This window comes from Euprymna scolopes, chromosome 3 (assembly GCF_053919585.1).
Source record: "Euprymna scolopes isolate OS-2025 chromosome 3, ASM5391958v1, whole genome shotgun sequence".
NCBI lineage: Eukaryota > Metazoa > Mollusca > Cephalopoda > Sepiida > Sepiolidae > Euprymna > Euprymna scolopes.
This window is the reverse complement of record NC_136484.1, coordinates 31,063,878-31,082,833: the sequence shown is the minus strand read 5'-3', so window position 1 is coordinate 31,082,833 and position 18,956 is coordinate 31,063,878. Positions and strand designations below refer to the sequence as shown.

Genomic DNA, 18,956 nt, shown 5'->3' with positions numbered 1-18,956 from the left:
CACAATAATGAAGAACCAATTTATCTCTAAGCCATCTGAAGATTGCAAAGTGCATGTAACCATTTTTAGGCATATTAAAAACATATATATACATATATATATATATATATATATATATAATATGGTTTGATACATTCCAACGAGAGAAAGATGTACATTTAAATGGTGGTGACCTCACTCATTTAAATATATTGTGATACATTTACTAAAATGTACAATAAATTATTTTATTGATTTTTAGCTGAAAGGAGATATATTTTCAGTATATTTTATTCACTGTGTCATTTTTGCACCAAAAGGATCAAATTCACGTCTGCTCGGTCACATTTTGTAAACAAAACAGGCAAAAAAAGGGGAGGAGGAGGCTTGCGAGCAGGAGGAGAAGGGAAAACAGAGATACTTTGAACGAAGAGTGGAAAAGGAAAGAGAAAAGAAAGAGAGAAATAAACCGTATAGAGAGAGAGAGAGAGAGATAGATTGTATAGAGAGAGGGGGTCTGAAAAAAGTTGTCAACAGTCAGTGGAGCTTTGTGCTTAAAAGCGACAAGATGTAAGTCAGCGAAGGTCGGGTTGGCGAAAGACGACGACAGCATGGTAGCGGCGTCGCGGAGGTAAATATCAACGACACCAGCCGATGATCAGCGGTCAAAGTTAGAATATTGACTGAACAAAAGAATGAACCCAGCGAAGGAAGGATCCAATGAGCAGTGAAACTTTTACTATAAATCAAGGGCTTTGATGAGCTTCGGAAACGAATATTTGGAGCAATTAACACGCACGCGCGTAATGAAACAAATCATCCGAAGGACAAAAATATGAAAATTAACGTGCGCGCGAGTAATCAAACATAAACAAATTACAGGAAAGAGATATATATAAAAAAAGACGAAAGAAAGGTCAAATTTCAAAGGACATTAATTGAGTTTTTCAATCAAAACTTTCATTTCTCCAACATCTCTCTCTTACCCTAGAATCTGTATATAATTGAGCAGACGATTTCTTGTTTTATGTGAACATTGACTGTTAATATATTTTTCTCTCGGTAGAATTTGAATCATTAAATCGTTTCATTTAGTTAGGCATATTTAATTTTCTTTTCTTGAATTGAATTTTATTTTATTTTTATATAAATAAAAGTTTGTTAATTTTTCGACGATACTTGTCCTCGTTATTTCTTATGTGATTTCGTTGTCCAGTACATTTCATTTTATTGTTGTCTTCGGGATGGTTGTCCCATTCCCATAAAAACGCATTATCAATGAACCTGGGAAACTTTATTTTTTTTATATATTTCGTTACGTCACCCATCTCTATCGTCCCCAGTAGGACTGGGATACGTCATAACAATATATATGTTATATGGATGACCAATATATATAATATACACATAAAATTTTAGAAAAGATAATATTTTATGCATAGATATTTAGTATTTACTTCAACAGTGCTTAATATGTGAATAGAGCTAGTAAGTTATGAAAATATATATGGCAATCAAGCTACACAGAATTTTTCACATTTCATCCTTATAAGGATTTGTCAGACTAAAATGCATGAAACTGATGTTGTTTGAGAAAAGCCCAGCGATTGGCTAAAAAAACAATGGATGAGAATAACAATGCATCTGATTGATTAGCTAGCAAACTTAACACAACATGTTTATATAAAAACATTCGGCAACATCAGTTTCATGCATTTTAGTTTGACAAATCTTTACAAGGATTAAATGTGAAAAATTCTATGTAGCTTGATTGTCATATATATTTTCATAACTTACTAGCTCTATTCATATATTGAGCACTGTTGAAGTAAATATTGAAGATCCATACATAAAATATTATCTTTTCTAAAATTTTATGTGTACATTATATATATTGGTCATCCACTCAACAAACACTGCTTTGCTGTATTACAGCTCCTCAGTATGGTTAGACATGCAAGTGCTCTGGGCTGATAATGAAACCTGGTTATTTATTGAACAGTACAGGCTTTAATCAATTGTGCCATCTACCAAGCACTAAATTAAAATCTTATTGTTTATATTAATAATAACAGCAGTCAGAAAGAGTATTCATTTGTTTTTTTATGAAATGCATCCGTAATGCACATGTCTAAAAATGAGGTAAAAATTTTGCTTATCAGTGATTAGATCAAATGGTATTCTTTCAATTTTGAAAAAAACTGTTTCCATTTTCTTTACATTTTTTTTCCTTTTCCTTCCAGGAATTGTTGTATGTATGGAATGGATTCTCTATAATTGGTAAAAACAAATCTCTTTTGGAGCCTTTCTTGAAACTTGTCGAGTCAACCATCAATAATATTGTGGCTAATTCAGAAAATAAAGGTACACAAATAGAATATTCCGATATTGTCAAGTGTTTCATATTGTTGTATTTATTTTTCTACATTTATTTTATTCATTAGGTTGTCTTCAATGGTCATGACAATGCTTTTTATTGTTAAGTAGATTTAACTCTTTCAAAATTGTTGCATGTCGCAAGAGTCAAAAGAGTTACCTACCTTGGCAACAAAATAGGTTCCAGTGAGCAAACAGACATGATTTTAAGACCATGAATATCCACTGCATGGGCAATCTTCAAGCAATTGTTGACAATAAGACAGAAATCCTATCATATGTAAAGGAGGCAGTCTGACTTGTCATCTTCTATTGATGTAAGACATGGTTAATATGTCAAAACAACACGATTCTGGTTACAGTGCATTGGATGGAGAAGATTGCTGGTCTCACTGTAAAAGCTTCCATGAGAAATTGCACAATGATTTCCTCTCCCTCTGTCAGTAATATGAAATGTTTCAAAGTGTGTCCTACCTTAATGTTGACGGTTTAATCCTGTGTGATAGTTTAACCAAGACTTGGAGAGATTAAGATAATCATGATTTGTTCCTAGCTCATGATGGCAGCAGACAAGAGAAGTTGAAGTCATTCACAAAATATCCAACTTCAGTAGAAGACATAAAAATGAAAATATAATAAATAATTATATTATATTTCTCTTAATCTGTCTGTTCAACTTTTTCTCAAAAATTACTGGATTAATCTGGCTAAAATTTTTTATGGACATTTGTTATGATAAGGTGCAGAGAACTAGGCACTATGGTATCCATTCAATACACAATTGGGTTTTAATCACCACAATAACACATTTACTCTGGAAATTTTATCAGAAACTGCTAGGTTGATCTGGCTGAAATTTTGTATGCACCTTTGTTATGATGAAGTGCAGCAAACTAAGTATTATGATATCTATTTGATGCACAGGGATTAGTATGCAAAAATGAGCACAAAAAGCTTTCACTCTATATCAATGGGATATAACTTTCGCCTATTAATATTATAATGGAAATTGTGGCTGTCTCTTTTAACCGAAACTGTCATTTCCTAAATCACAACTCCTTTAACTTTTTAAAATCTCATGTCAGATGATTCTTCATAATTTGTTGATCAACAAAACAAAATATCTCATGTTATTTATACCTATGTCAGTGTAATATTTAAATACGGCATAATCACGTTTGACACACCAGTTCCTGCTGGATCACCGAAGTTAAGCAACATTGAACCTGGTCAGTACTAATGGGTGACTATTTGGGACTTCCAGGTGCTGTGTGTGCTCTCAGCTTATCTCGGCATTGTTTCCAGTTGTTATGGACTTCTCTTTGCCACTGGACTCGAACAGTGCCAATTCAGGAGAGGTGTGGTTAGGGATTGCACAACCCTTGCATCACAATTACACACGTAGCTGCTCCTACAGGGGATATCCTTTGTCTTTTGAGACTGAACAGAGGCATTGACTGCAATATTTATATTCAATTTGTATCACAAAATTATGATTCTCAGAGTGAATGTTATAGCTACTATTATTATTTTGATTATTTAAAACTCATTTTAAAAATAAATTACCAGTATTAATACTTTTCTAATCATTTGTTTTTATTTAATTACATATTAAAAATATTTTACAGATAAATATTAAGCAAATGTGATAAAAGAAAACTATTTTGTAATTATCTGTTAAATTAAATCCAGTAAGTATAAAGGTAAATTAAAGAGCCAGCATAACGGGCTCCATTCGAAATTATGTGCAAATTCCCAAATTCAACAGAAAGGTTCCTGAGTTTGAGAAAATATACCTGAATAAGGTCGGGGATTACATTGACTGAAACCTGAAAATGACACCCAAGATGAGAACAGTAGTCTGAAGAATATAAATAATATATTTTTTTTATTTAAAATATTTTTACGGATAAACATTAAGCAAATGTAATAAAAGTAAACTATTTTACAATTAACTGTTTTTTTGTTTTTTTTTAATGAAAATAAAAGGAGCAGTTAATACTTTGGGGGATGGGGATTGTTACATAACAATGGAACAGATACTACCCCCCCCCCAATTGAACATTGAAAGATACTAAAGGTACTATAGTTTTAGCTTCAGACAGATATCAAATCTCCATTAGTAATAAATGTTTCAGACTGTTGTCTTCTTGGTGCTTGTTATGTTCACATTTCAGTCGTTAGGCTTGCCAGTGAATTGTAAAAAAAATCTTAATCTTTCAAGAATGACAAATTGAACTCTTCATTTAATCTACTTGCATAAAAGGTCAAGTAAATTCTGTCAAGATAAATGTTACCAAAGCAATTTCTCATGTATTATTTTTTTCTTTTCCAAACTTACTGAATTTATCTAAACAAAATAAGATGTTGATTAATTCAATATTGGATCTCTTTTTCAGAAAGCTATCCATACTTTCATGATGATTACAGTTTGGCTCTATTATTAAAAGGTGTCTGTCTCAAACATTGGGGACAACTTTTCCAGGCTGAACAATGCTTCTTAGAAGTGATTGGATAGTAAGTAATCATAAATATATCTATCTACCTATCTATCTTTTCTCTATTTATTTATTTTTTTATTTGATGACTTGTAGGAATACTATATATATATATATATATATATATATATATATATCATTCAAACACTACTGTGTTTGAATATATGGTTAAGTAGCAGTTTTAATCATTTAGAACTGCTTTAAAGCTTCACTGCTCACTCATTTTCTGACCAATTTCAAACAGTTATTACAGTTTATAGATCACCTTCTCAGCTACATCGGGGGGGGGGGGGAATTCAGATTTCGGTCAGTAAAACAAAAGTTGATGAATTTACTGGTGTTCAAAATCATAAAAAAAATGTAAGGAGGTGACCGACGTGTTTTATGACTGGTTTCCATAGTAACCATATTGCTTCAGCGACTCCTGTTGCTACCAATTCACTGCTCTTGCAAAAAGAAACAAGTGAAACAGAGAATGAAAGAATGAAAGGGAGATAATTGGGGGATTTTATTGAAAGCAGACGAGTGCCCTACATTGTTTTTACATATGTTAATGCTATGTTTATGGGGGCAAAAAAATAAGACTGAAATTAAACAAAGAACAAATGAATTTACTGGAAGCCTGGAAAAATCATGGATTACAATAGAAAAATGTGAGCATGAAAAGTAATATGGTTAAGCTTAAACATAGAAAAATATAATAAATTTATAACTTAAAATATTGCAGCATTAAGAATTGATTATATAATGTTATAAATTGAATTTTAAAAAAATTCTTAATGCTGCAATATTTTAAGTTATAAATTTATTATATTTTTTACTAGAATATCTTGCCCTTTTCTTTTCCAGTTTTAACAACTTGTGCTTTACTTTTCCATGTTTAAGCTTAACCTTATTACTTTTCATGCTTGCATTTTTCTATTGTAATATATATATATATATATATATATATATATATATATATAATGTATTTCTGTATCAATTATAATAGTATGCATTGTGTTTTTTCTGGTAGCAGCAGAAGTTGGTGGGTAGTGTTTAAAGATATTGACTCTCTACTGGACAAAATCTCATTCAGCTGCTACTTTCAGCCAATCAGAAGCACAGAAATATTCACTTCAACATGTTAAAATATAAAAGTCCAAACACACCAGCACTCTTTCTAATACATAGAACACATCACTAAATTCCACACTGGTAGTTGAATGCACATGATACACACAACAAGAAATATTAATAAACTATTAAACGTTCAGTTACAGAATATACACACTGCTCACTAAACTCCTTGACACACAAATTCATGCATGTATTCTTACATAGACTATACCAAAGCAAACGTATATATGGTTTACTGAACTTTCATATGCATATCAAATGTAGCAACAAGGCCTAGGAACATATACCAGAAAGAACAGTTAGAAATAAGTCATCCACCATTTACTATGACTATGCAATTCCTACAGCAATGTACCTAGAAAACTGAGTTATAATACCTGACACAGTGATTTGGGACAAGGAGAAAGAAGCTGCCTGAGTAGAAGTTGGTGTTTCCAATGATATTGAGATAACAGAGCTGAGAGAGGAAAAATAACAAAATACCAAGGTCTTATGTATGATATGAAAAGAAACTGGAATCTTAGGAAGATCTCCATGATTCCAATAATAATAGGAACAACTGGAGTCTTGAAAAAGAACTTCCAAAACAACCTGGCAAATATATCCGGTGAACCAAGTGCAAGAGAGATACAAACAATTGCACATAAATGGATGGTCAGAATCTTATAAAGATCTCTCAGTTGGAATATCTGAGATAACAGGTGAATATCTGATAGGATGCTCCATCCCCAGCTAGAACACAATAATAAAGTGAAAAAAATAAATAAATATGTCTACTCAATTTCTCACAGACTAAATAAATTTTTTCTTTCCTTGGAATATTCAAAGATATTATGAATTTTACTCTTTATTTTTGGTTGTCCTAACAAGTTATCAATAACAGTTGATATTGTTTTTGTATGGATAAACTTTAACATTCTTTATTTTAGTGTTGCCTTTTTCACCCTGCAATCTAATATTATATTAAAGCATGACCCAATAACTCCAGAATTAAGACATTCTTTTCTTGAAGGCTTTAATCATACAAAATACATGTTCCTTAGGATTGAATTTTGTTTGAAAAAAAAAAAGCAATCCATTTTAATTATTATAATTAACTGTTATTTGCAGTTTACTCACCAAATGACCCATCTTTAAATTTCTGTCTATTACTCTCATCCTCTCTTACTGTATATTGTTTGACACTTTGCTTTTATTTTATACAGTCTCTATTGCTCTTGTTTCCAAAATTTTAATATCATAGAACTGTGACATTTTTTTGTTCCATTAATATTTTTTTGTTAAAAAATGATAAGAGTCTATTAAAAAGATGAATCCAGAAACAGCCAAAGGTCCAGAAAGATAGAAGGACATAACCATTGTTTTTATGGGAGAAGGGGAAAGAGAAGCTCCAAGAAAAAAAAGCGATAGATTAATGGAGTTTTATTAAATTTTCTTAATACATTCATTGAAATAGTATATATCACAATTAATGATTCCCAAAAAATTGAACATTAATAATATTTTTTTTAGTTACTTAAAAGGCATTATAAATTTATTATTCTGTTTTTATGCACACATGCAGAACCTGAAGTCCTACCTAACTAATATTCCTGGTGAACCAAGTGCAAAAGAGATCCAGACAATTGCACTTAAGAGAACAGCGAGGATACTAAAAAGAGCTCTCAGTTGGTTTCAATAAAAAGCAGGACAATGTTGGCAACTGTTCTGGCTGCTCCATACCCAGCATTACAATCTTCAAAGGAAGAAAATTAAAAAATATATATATACATATACAGGGTGTCCACAAAATCTGGTTGAATTATGTAACCAGACTTTGTGGACACCTGTAGATTATGTAGCCAGACTTTTTGGGTACCCTGTAGATTATGTAGCCAGACTTTGTGGGTACGGGTACCCTGTATATATATATTGAGAGAGAAAGAGAAATTTAGCCTGAGTAAAGTGTATTATGTTATGATACTATACTTCACCTGCTCTCAATTAATGAAAGAGAAATCCTACTAGATAGAGGTAATTTTAATTTTTGTCTAAATCCAGAATGCCACTTTTTGAAGAGATGATTTTTTTTTTCCTCCACATTAAAAATTGACCTTGTGTTTAACTTTGCTGTTGTGGGAAGGCAAGTAAATGGAGACTATAAATATGCAATTCTGTTTCAAATGTTCTGAGCTGCAATCGATGCATTGTATTTGTGTAGCAATTCAATTGCTGTTTTCATAATCTTACTTTATTATTACATAATTCTACAAATATTGGATTGAGCACTGTTGGATTAAATGCTAATAAATATCAACTTAATATTGAATTATTTTTAAATATTTTTGTTATCTTTGTGTTTGCAGTGAAAAGAAAGTGAAGATTGATACTTACCTGATTCCCTATGCGCACCTTGAGTTGGCCTTACTCTATCTTCAGCAACAAAATACAGATAATGTCAAAAAGTTTTTAGAAAAGGCAAAGTAAGTTAATTCACTTTACTTTATGAAAAATTAAAATTTACCAAAAACCTTGATTGGAATTTTTTCAGGATTAAATCATCAACAGATTCGATCTTTTTAATTTACTGAATGAATAAAATAGACAGATTTTAATTAATCTATATATCTATAAAAGTGAAAGTGTCTGTCTGTCTGTCTGTCTGTCTGTACATTTCCGTACACAATAACTCTGTCAATTTTCGGTCTACAGACTCGAAATTTGATATACAGGGTACTGAGATTTGGGAAAATCTTTGTAATCCATTTTCGGTCAGAAATTTTTGCTGTTAGGGGTCAAAGTTCACCGATTTGACCTTTGAGAACTCTACCAAACTTCTCTGGCAATTTTTGATATAAACAATTTAAATTTTAGATATAGATTCTTTGGACATGGATCTAACTTAATAACTTGATTTGAGCCCAAAACCATAAATGTTAAGGGATCATAATAGGGGTCAAAGTTTAAAAATATTTGACCTCTGTGGTCTCTACCAAATTACTTAGAAAATTTCTGGTCTAAGCATTTGAAATTTTACATAAAGGGTATTCAGAGATAGGGTAAGCTTTTTAATCGGTTTAGGTTGAAAATTTGAGCTACCAATATATAAATGTATGTATGTTTGCATGTCTGCCTTAAACTTTCGACAGAGGTGACGGATTTTCACAAGATCAGTATCGTTTTGAAGCTCGACCCTTCAGACGATAAATACCGAAGAATTGGCTAAAAACATTAATTTCTTCACCCTCAACTGGGCACTTTTCTACAGGTAGGGGTCGCTTTATTTTGCCGATATTTTCGAAAGTCATCCCCTCTTTTCGATTGTTTAGCCTTAATTTAAACCTACGTCACTTCCGGTTTGATGGTGGTTGTAACAGCAAAGACGTCACATTTTTTTCTCGTTCTCTTCTTCCTTCAATACGGGTTCGAGCCTGCCTTCCTACTACCACTTCTTTTTTTCTTTTTGCTCAACACACACCTCCAAACTCCCGAATACCCACGTTAGTATCTAAAATAATAAAGAAAGAAAGAATGTGTTGACTAAAGGAAGAAGGTGTATGTAATCAATGTGATATATTTTTGTTGTGGTAATCATCGTTGTTGCATTAACAAGCATAACAACATTGACGTTTTAATAATTTTATTTTACTACAACCTTTAATGGGAAGACTTTTTTTTTACTGACTACCAGCTAGTCAGTGTTGGGAAGATAAAGAGAGAGAGAGAATATCAAATCTAATGCAAAGCTATTAGTTTTAGTTTGCATATAAAAACATCTTTACATATTTTTACATCGTGAAGTAGGTCCCATATTTGGACTTTTGTGTGGCTGTTAGTGATGAGGTAGGGGGTAAAACCTAGCAAGTTAAGGACATGTTTTACACGGAGAAAAATAATCATGCAGCAATGGATTTGTAATATGAGTGTTAAAGACAGGCTTATATCTTAAAGGAAACTAAAATCTGGACAGTATATAAAGAGATATGCGCAGAACAGCAGACTTTGTTGAAAGAATGAGAGTTCTTGAGTTAGTAAATGTAGAGCAGTTGAAGTAGCAATCTGGAATTGACAAAGACTGTTAAATTTCTGCATTGATTTCCTGAATTATTTTTTCATTCTTCTCTTTACAATTCTGATTTTATATTTCATTTTCACGTTTCTTTAAACCAAATACGATGATGAAAGTTACCAGGAAAAAAAATATGCAACTGAAAAACAACTGTGATATCTTTTACATTAATTAAAGGGAAAATAATTTCTTTCACCTTCCATAACTTCGTTGTGATTGAACAGTAAATAGTCGTCAGTGTAATTATCTCCCCATTACATATTGGCTGTTTAGCTAGATGGCTCTGACTGGCAGTCAGTTTGCATAAGTGGTAATGTTATTAATAATAAAAAAAAAATATACATTTTTTTTTATCGTACAGTGTTAGTTATTTTATAAGCTGAATGACAACTTAATATAAATTATGAATTTAATGTTTTTGTCACAGCTCAAAGTAGTGTTAATATTGAGAAACAGAAATATACCGTCAACTCAATCACAATCGTCTTATGATTAGAAATTGATTTAATGGATAATTTAAAGACAGCTTTCTGGGCAAATATTAAATACACTTATTTTTCTTTTCTTTTTTTTTTTTTTTTTTTTCATTTTTGCAGTAAAAAAATAAATAAAAAGTATCAATAATTATTTTAAAACTCTTTTGTTATTTTTGCTAGAATCTTTTATTTTTTTTTCTACTTTATTTCAGGAAAAATTATAAAGGTTACATGCTGGAATCTCGACTTCACTTCCGTATCCATGCCGTAAAAATGCAGCTATTGGGTCAGGTAAATAGCGATAGTGAGAATAGCAGTGCTCCACAGACACCTGGTGCCAACAACCTTGCAGACATTCCAGACCCAATACCACAGAATTCCTCCACTCAAAGTTAATGGACTCCAAAGAATTATCATGTTATTTCGTATCGCAAACGTTTTGTAAATAGTTAATGTATAGTTGCTCAGATCCCATTCTCTCTTGCACTTCTTATGCCTTCCAGATCTGTCCTCAAAATATACAGACCTTCAATGTCCATTTTATTTTTATTTGAGGTTCTTAGTCGAAGATGTTCTTGTTGATTTTCTGAAATAATGAAGAATCTCAAATTCTATTTTTCTTTTCCATTTCTGAAAATGCTTTTCTTAATGAATGATAAACAGCTAAACTGAAAATGTTGCTTTTAATCTAGTTTCTTCTCTGTTCATAGACTTTGTTTGAAAGGTGACGTTAAAGATTTGTTAACTTCATAATTTTCCGTGTGTCTTGTATCAGCTTTAAATATGAGACCTTATTTAGTACGTCGTACAAGAAATGTCTTTATCGTTCTACTTTTGAAACGCTTTACTGGATAAAGTAAAAAAACCTTTATAAATTCTGCTTTGAACTAAACTTAGAAGAGGGGATCTATATGTTGGTAACAAATTTTGTCTACCTGGGGACGTAAAGAGAAAGCAACTGTATCACTTCTCTGAATACAAGCTGACTGCTATTTTATTTATTTATTTTTTGTACTAATGAGTCATCACTTATTAAGACCAAAAGGCCACTCGAGTATAAGTATTAATGAGCTTGTTAAATGAATAGTGAGGCAACACCCTAAAGATTGTTAACGATGGTTGAAACTGGGTAAAATTTAATTAAGGCCTCAACAAAAAACTTGTTAACGTTGGAATTGTAGTCAGTTGGGAAGCAGCTACGCGGTATTGTGCTTCAGATAGATAGTTCTTGGAAAGAAACTTTGTTCATGGAACTTCCATTTAGTTTTAGGTACATGGAGAAAGGGAATTATTTACAGTTATAGCTGAACAAGTTGTTTTTTTTGTGAATGATTTACAGGGGAGAAGGGACCATAGAGTGGATAAAATTCTGGTAACCATATTTATTAAGTTTCTAAACATATTTTTACAAAAGGGTCATCACTTCTCAAGATCAAAAGCCACCCCAGGACAAGAGTTAATGAACGGAATGTCAGTTGTGAAAAGAGCAACTTTCAGAAGATTAAGAATGAGTGTTTGAATCAGAGTTTAAAAGACCAGTAAGATTTCACAAAACTAATGCTTCTCTCTGTTTAGTTGGCAAACAGGAAATCTAAAGAAAATGAAACTAACGTTTTCACCAAATACAGATCGTAGTTACCTTTTCTTTCACAGGGGGAAGGGGGGGGGGTCATTTAAAATAAGTGAAATATCGCCGACAAAAAAAAAATCTTCCATTTGAAAAAAAATTTTCTTTGTTTATTTTGTCAAATTAATCATGTTTTCATGAGTTTTTTTTGTTGATTTAATCTTTTTGTTGCTAAGCAACAGACATAATTGTTATATGCGACCAGAGGCAACAGTAAGCTGTACCATAAAATACAAGATGGTCACATAGTTCTATGCCAGTCTTTGTTGTTGATAATCCAAATGATACAAACATATCAGACTATAAATGAATATTCAAATGATGTTATAGTCTTATTTGTATTTGGGGGAAAAAAAAAAAAAAAAAGTGTAAAAATTTCTATAGCAAAACATATCAATCAAATTGAAAAAAAAAAAAAAGAAAAAAGTTGTTGGTTTTGATAAATTGTTTCAACATTTTCTGTTCATGTTTATCGTTCTGTTTTACTTGTTAGAAATTTAATTCTAATCCAATGGTGACCAAGCGAGTTGTTTTCTTATTTATTTCATTGTTTCATTTTTCATATCAATTTGAATTTATTTTCACCCCATCCCCCTTTTTTTTTTAAACTTCAGTTATTTTAATGCAAGGGACTTTATTATTCAACCCAGGTTCAATCAGCATTTCAAATATTTTGCAAAAAGGCTGCAATTCATTGTATATATTAATTTATTAAACAAAAAGGAATAGTCACAGAAAACTGGAGAGAATGTTATACTTTAAAGTGATGAGTTGTGTGTAAAAGAAAAAAAAGTTATATATCAGATGTGTGCCGTGCACTCATTATGCTGTGTGTCTCTTTCTACTCTTAACGTGGCTAAAATTGGGAATGATGACTTTCATATTTTCTCTGCTTAAAATATCACCAGGAGAAGACTGAATTCTCTCTCTTCTGAAGTTACCTGGTTTTACCAACTTCTGTTAAAGGTTAAATTTTGACCTCCCATCCATCAATCACCCTTCCATTCAACTAAAGGTTTTCGTTATGCAACAGTTTTAAGAAAATACAAACAAAAAATGTCATAACTGAAATGTATTGATAAGCTAATTACCAGAAGAATTTAATTTTATTCAATTCTTTTTGTGGTCCGATAAGACAATTTCTTGTAGATTTATTCATCATTTTCTTTTATACATTTTTAATAAAGTCATTTTTTTTTCTTGTTTAATGTACCTGGACCTTTGCCATTTGTTGCTTCCAGGTAACTAGCAGCTTCTCTCATTTTATTAAAGGATAAGTGTCTTTGATGTTTGTGGTGCCTCCACAAATGGAAAGTGCTAAAAGGTTATTTGTTTGACCTGCTTACGTTGTTATGAAGAACTGGTTACATTCTTTTTTAAACTAATTTTTCAAATCCACTTTTATTAGGAGACAGGTTAATATTCTTAACTTTTGTCTCTGTGCTTCTTTTTTTTTTTAAAGATTGCTAAGAATAAAATGCTTTGATCTTTTGATTATTCTTCGATATAAATATACATGGTCAAATCTGTTGTCACAAGGTCATATTTATAAAATTGTTATCTAGTGAGGAATTTATTTTTAGAAGTAGAATTGTTATACATTACCAAAATTGTGTAGAACTGGTCAATTTTGACTGTTCTCTGCCTGTAGGTTGTGGCTTCATGTGTTAAACTCCCAACAAAAACATGTGACTTCTTAATTGTTTGTGTATTGTTGATTATTTACATCTATAATCTATTGTGGTTAAAAATGCAAAGTGGAATTTGATGAGTTTATATAAATACGTGATTTATTTCAAGATTTTGGAAGGAAATATTTTTAGCTTTGCCCACAAATCAAAATTGGTTTACAGTTAATAATCGAATTTACTTTATGATTTCAAAAGTTTCAACTTAAGATGAGCTTAGAACCCTCCTGATCATCTTCGTACTTAACATTTTATGAAATTAACTGAATCCATTTGTCTTAACAAAAAACAATTTTATTTCACTGATATTTGTTTCTTTATCAGAGAACAACTTGTCGCTATTCAATCAACGGTTTATATCAAGAAAGGAAAAATGTTTGTTTCCTTGTCACCACATCTTCCTTGGAATCCGTTTGGGTGTTACGTTACATTTTAAGCTGTGATAAAATCATTTCAACAAAGCAACTCTTCTTTCTACTCATTCAATGTGAACTTGATTTTAATTTTGTTTTCATTTTCATTAACTGAAATTTTTCTTTTACCTTTTCTATCATTTTTTTCCCATCCCTATGCTTTTATTTCGACTATTGAATTTTCTGACATAAGACTTTTTTCTTTCTTTTTTTTTTTTAAATAAAATAAAAACTCCTCATGAGACAAAGGTAGATTTGTGGAAATTCCAAAATTTGATTAAATTTGTTCCTCATGCACTCAAACATCCCTTTTTGACCAATGCTTCCTGTCTTTTACGATAATTGACATGAAAACATGTCTGTTTTCCGTGATGCATCAATACGAAAAATGATGTACCTTTGAAATTAAGTTTTATCAATATTTTTAATGTTATTTCATTTGCTTCCAATGCTGACAAAACAACATATTATTGACTCAGATATCTGTCATAGGTACACATTTTCTGCCATTATTTTCAAATAAAAGTATATGAAAACTAAAAGTTATAATATTTCTAGATTTTTTCTCTGCATCCATCAAACTTGTTCAGTTTTGAAAATATATTTTAAGGAAGTGACAATCTACAACTAGACCATTATCATCATTGTTATCATTATTATTGTTCTTAGTCTCAGTTGTTATTGGATCTCGGTCACTTTAATAATATAATAAAAACCTCTTTATTTAATATTTTTCAAATACAAAAACCTATAATTGTTAACAAGAGCAAGGACTTATCTACAAATGCTCTGCTGCCCAACTCCCTAATGTACAACAATAAAGAAAAACATACAAGATATAAAAACAAAAGATAAGTTATATAACAACTAGGAATCAATATATACTACAACATATAAAAACTATATACTCTTCACCAAATACAATGATATACAATAATCCCACTCATACATATGCATGAAGATATCCAGTTTTAAAGTGAAAATGAACAGAAAACCAATACAATTCTAGTAAATGACAAATCAAGAGCTAAAATGTCGCATATAGACTGGATCAAAATGAACCGATAGGGAACTGGCATTTACTTGATGTACTTTGGTTTAACTTTCAAAACATACAAAAGGTTTAGGCATTGTTTTAAGTAAAGCATTTGTATTTTTTCTCATAAGTCCAAACTTATTTCTTTTGTTCTGTTATCATCTTTTTGTTTTTATCATCCAAAAACTCAGCTGATATCCAAACTGTTGTGAACTCGGTTAGTGATAGTCTTTTAAACATAGGTCACAAATAATAAGCTGACAAAAAATCATCACTAAAATTTAAATTAATCATAAATATCATATTTCTTACATCTTTCCACTTTTCAAAAAAAAAAAAAAATTAATCTGATTAAAAAAAATAAAGGGGGATTTCAATGCCAAATATCAGATTTAAATTTTTTAAAAATTTTCTTTTAATTTTGCTCTCAAATTTAAATATTTTTTTAAAAATAAAATTCAGATAAACACAATTGTACAGTAGAAAACACTAAAATCAATCAGAAAAAACATTGCTTTTGTTCCATAATAAACAGTTTAATAAGATAAAATAATGATTATAAAACTGAATATTAAATAATATGGCTAATTTTATAACCTTATGCATAATTATAATAAACAGATTTCACTGTATATTGAATTGAACACCTTTTCGGTTTGTATTTTCACCATCTGTTTTAATTTTCTCTTAAAATCATATTTCAATTACAATTAATGATGACAAATTAACATAGAATTAGACTTCATTTTACTTCAGTCGAAGTTCTCAAATCAAGAGACCCTTTTTCTGAGGCTAACACTTATGGCGTCTGATACGATCAGTTAGAATCTCTGACAAAAAAATCTTCAACTTAACTGAGAATGAAGATGATTCTAACATTTCTGTAAAACTCTTAATTTCTTTGTTAAAACTAATATAAAAAAAAACAAACTTGTTCATTGTCTCTTAAGAATATCTTCTTACATTCATCCAAAAAGTGATGTTAAGATTTAAGTGAGATTACACTTGACAACAATTACCTGATTTGTGTTGATTGCTGCACTGACGAATGCTTTAAAATCTTCTGCTTGATAAGCTTTAAAATTTAATTTAAAAGCTTTAGCGGCAACTTACGACAACCTTTGCTGTTTACACAGAAGGATTTTGTTTTATTATCTGAATCTTTTGCAGGCATTGTAACAGTTTTTGTTTGGCTCAAGTATAAATTGCTTATTTCATGAATGTTAGATGAAAGATTGGGGGGGGATTTCCTAAAATAAATCCATTTTTTTTTTTTTCAACTACAACTTTTTTATCAACTATTAAACATTTTTTTTTTAACCCATCAACATTTATTTAATACCATGTAATCGTTTCTCCGAATTTCTGTTTCCTTACACCATTTATAACCGAGATCTATGTCTGCAGTTGAATAATTCAATATTTTATTCAAAGAAACTTTTATTATTTTATATATAATCATAGTGAATTTCTATTCAGGAAAAAAAAAAATCAAGTTTCATAATTAGTATTCTCATTTAACTTCTCTTTACTGAAAAATTAAATTATTCCTTTATTTTTGATTTATATATTTTTTTTCTCCCAAATCTAAATTAGCAGTTTCCTATCAGAATTCTAATTGTGGTAACAATTTATTGTCACAAATAATTAAGCCACATTCTAAACTTAGACAAACTTTCCCCCAAACTAATTTCATTTAAAAAATGTACCTTTTAATAGAGAAGTGAGTTTTCTCATGAAACTCTTATAACTAATAGTTCTTTCAAACATAGTATTTTGTCAATCAGGTTTCTTTACTCAGCCAAATAAAAATTTAAAAAGAAACATTAATCTGACCATGTTTTTCTCTGGTTGTTAAAAAAAAAATCAAACAGTTATATTATTTTCAATATCAAATTAAAATGGTGTAAGAAACAATTGCTTATGAATAAATTAAGGCTTAATGGCAAAGAATTTTTAATTTGTTTTGAGAAAATTAGATTTTTTTTTCTCTAAAGTTAATACTATTTCAAATCATTTGGGAATAAAATGAAAAACTTTACATCCTTTTTATTTGTAACCTTTAATTTGAAGACAAATACAATTTTTTATATCAATAGATTCTTTTTAATTTTAAAATTAAATTTACTTTATAACATATTGAGGGAATTAAATATTTGTTAAGATTATTTACTTGTAATAAAATCAAACCAGAAACAATATTTTCATTCAATAAAAAAATTCAAAATAGAATCACAATTTAATAACTGACCATTAGGATTTTCTGAACTTGAATTCATATACAAAAAATTTCAATTGCGTGAAAATAAACTAAATAATAATAAATCTTAAAACAAGTTATCTATTGAAATTTGCTGACTATGAAAATGTTTAGTGCTGTAAAGTGTAAGCATACAGTTCTGCTTTAAGCTAAATAATTTCTACCCCTCTCTCTTCCTCCTTGTCTCAGAAATGCTACCGTCCAAAGTTTACAGCCTTTTTTTTCTAAAGTAAATAACTTTTCTTTTTCTTTTTTTTTTTTTTTGAATGAATGAAAAATGACATTTGTATATCAAAAATTGAAATACAAGAACAAAAAAAGAAAAAAACAACTTAATTTCACAAAACCATTAAAATCAGAACATAATCTAAGATGTTTCCGTTCCATATCTCAAGCTTTGGCCCCGAGTTTAAGTATCTTTTTTTTTTGTTTCTTTTTTACTTAAAAAAAAAAAAAAAAAGCAAAAAATTAAATGTATTTAGCTAATTCAGTTATGACATTTTAAAAAAATAACTGTTCTACAAAAGAAAAAGGAAATGACTTCATCCAAGCAATAACAACAATTTTGCTCATTAACTGGTTCATTAATTCAAACTAGATTAAAACAGAAAATATAAATAAAGGTTCATTTTAATTACAGATAGATAAAACGAAAAGATATTGGTTCAAAAATAATTAATAAGCATTACATTCAATCTTTCAATGAAATTTTACCAACAAAATCAAGTTTTGCAAGTTTATAACAAATATTTAGTTTTATCAAATATTTCTTTATTCTTAGTTTGATTTTCATTTCAGAAAACCTTCTTTTAAATATCATGTACACTTTTGTGTAAATAACTTCGTGAATAAATTTTTTGAACTGTTTTTGCATTTTTTAAATTTTTTTATTTTGCACTGCTTAAATAAATTTATTTTCCATTGCTTAAATAAATTTTCCACTGCTTAAATAAATTCCAAATTGAAAATCTGTGAAATTCATTCCTTGTCTAACATCATCCTGAAAAACAAAAAGATTATCTTCAAATCAAGATAACCTTTTTGTGATAGATTTTTAGTTGTCAGCAACCTAATGAAAATAATATTAAAATGTTAAGGAAATAAGAATTATGATAAAATTGCAGATACTTAACCGAGTTAAACAAAACTTTGAAGAAAATGCATTGATTATTTGTATTCTTCAGACTACTATCCTTATATTGAATATTATTTCACGTTTCGGTCGACGTAAGCTCTGTAAATCTTATCGAACTTTGGTACCTTTTTGTCAAGCTTCGGAATCTGCACAAAATATCAAACAGAATCCTTTATTTAATCCACAGAGGAGCATGCTCAAATTTTGTCTGCCATGACTGGGTAAAAGTCCTAATTCGCAATAGTATTTTGAGTGTTGTCTGCACCGAGGATTGAACCTTCAACCTCCAGTGGAGTGTAAC

At 29.9% G+C, this 18,956-nt stretch overlaps 1 protein-coding gene across 1 annotated transcript in view; it reads left to right on the top strand.

Annotated features, from left to right (window-relative positions):
• LOC145254514 (tetratricopeptide repeat protein 39B-like) overlaps positions 1-12,512 on the top strand; it is a 222,230-nt gene extending 209,718 nt beyond the window's left edge. Inside the window, exons 16-19 of the mRNA XM_080113043.1 lie at positions 2,223-2,343; positions 4,755-4,872; positions 8,318-8,434; positions 10,709-12,512. Coding sequence (XP_079969169.1) covers positions 2,223-2,343; positions 4,755-4,872; positions 8,318-8,434; positions 10,709-10,892 — 540 coding nt within the window. The 3' untranslated portion in view covers positions 10,893-12,512. The remainder of the gene's footprint in view (positions 1-2,222; positions 2,344-4,754; positions 4,873-8,317; positions 8,435-10,708) is intronic.
• The last annotated feature ends 6,444 nt before the right edge of the window (positions 12,513-18,956 follow it).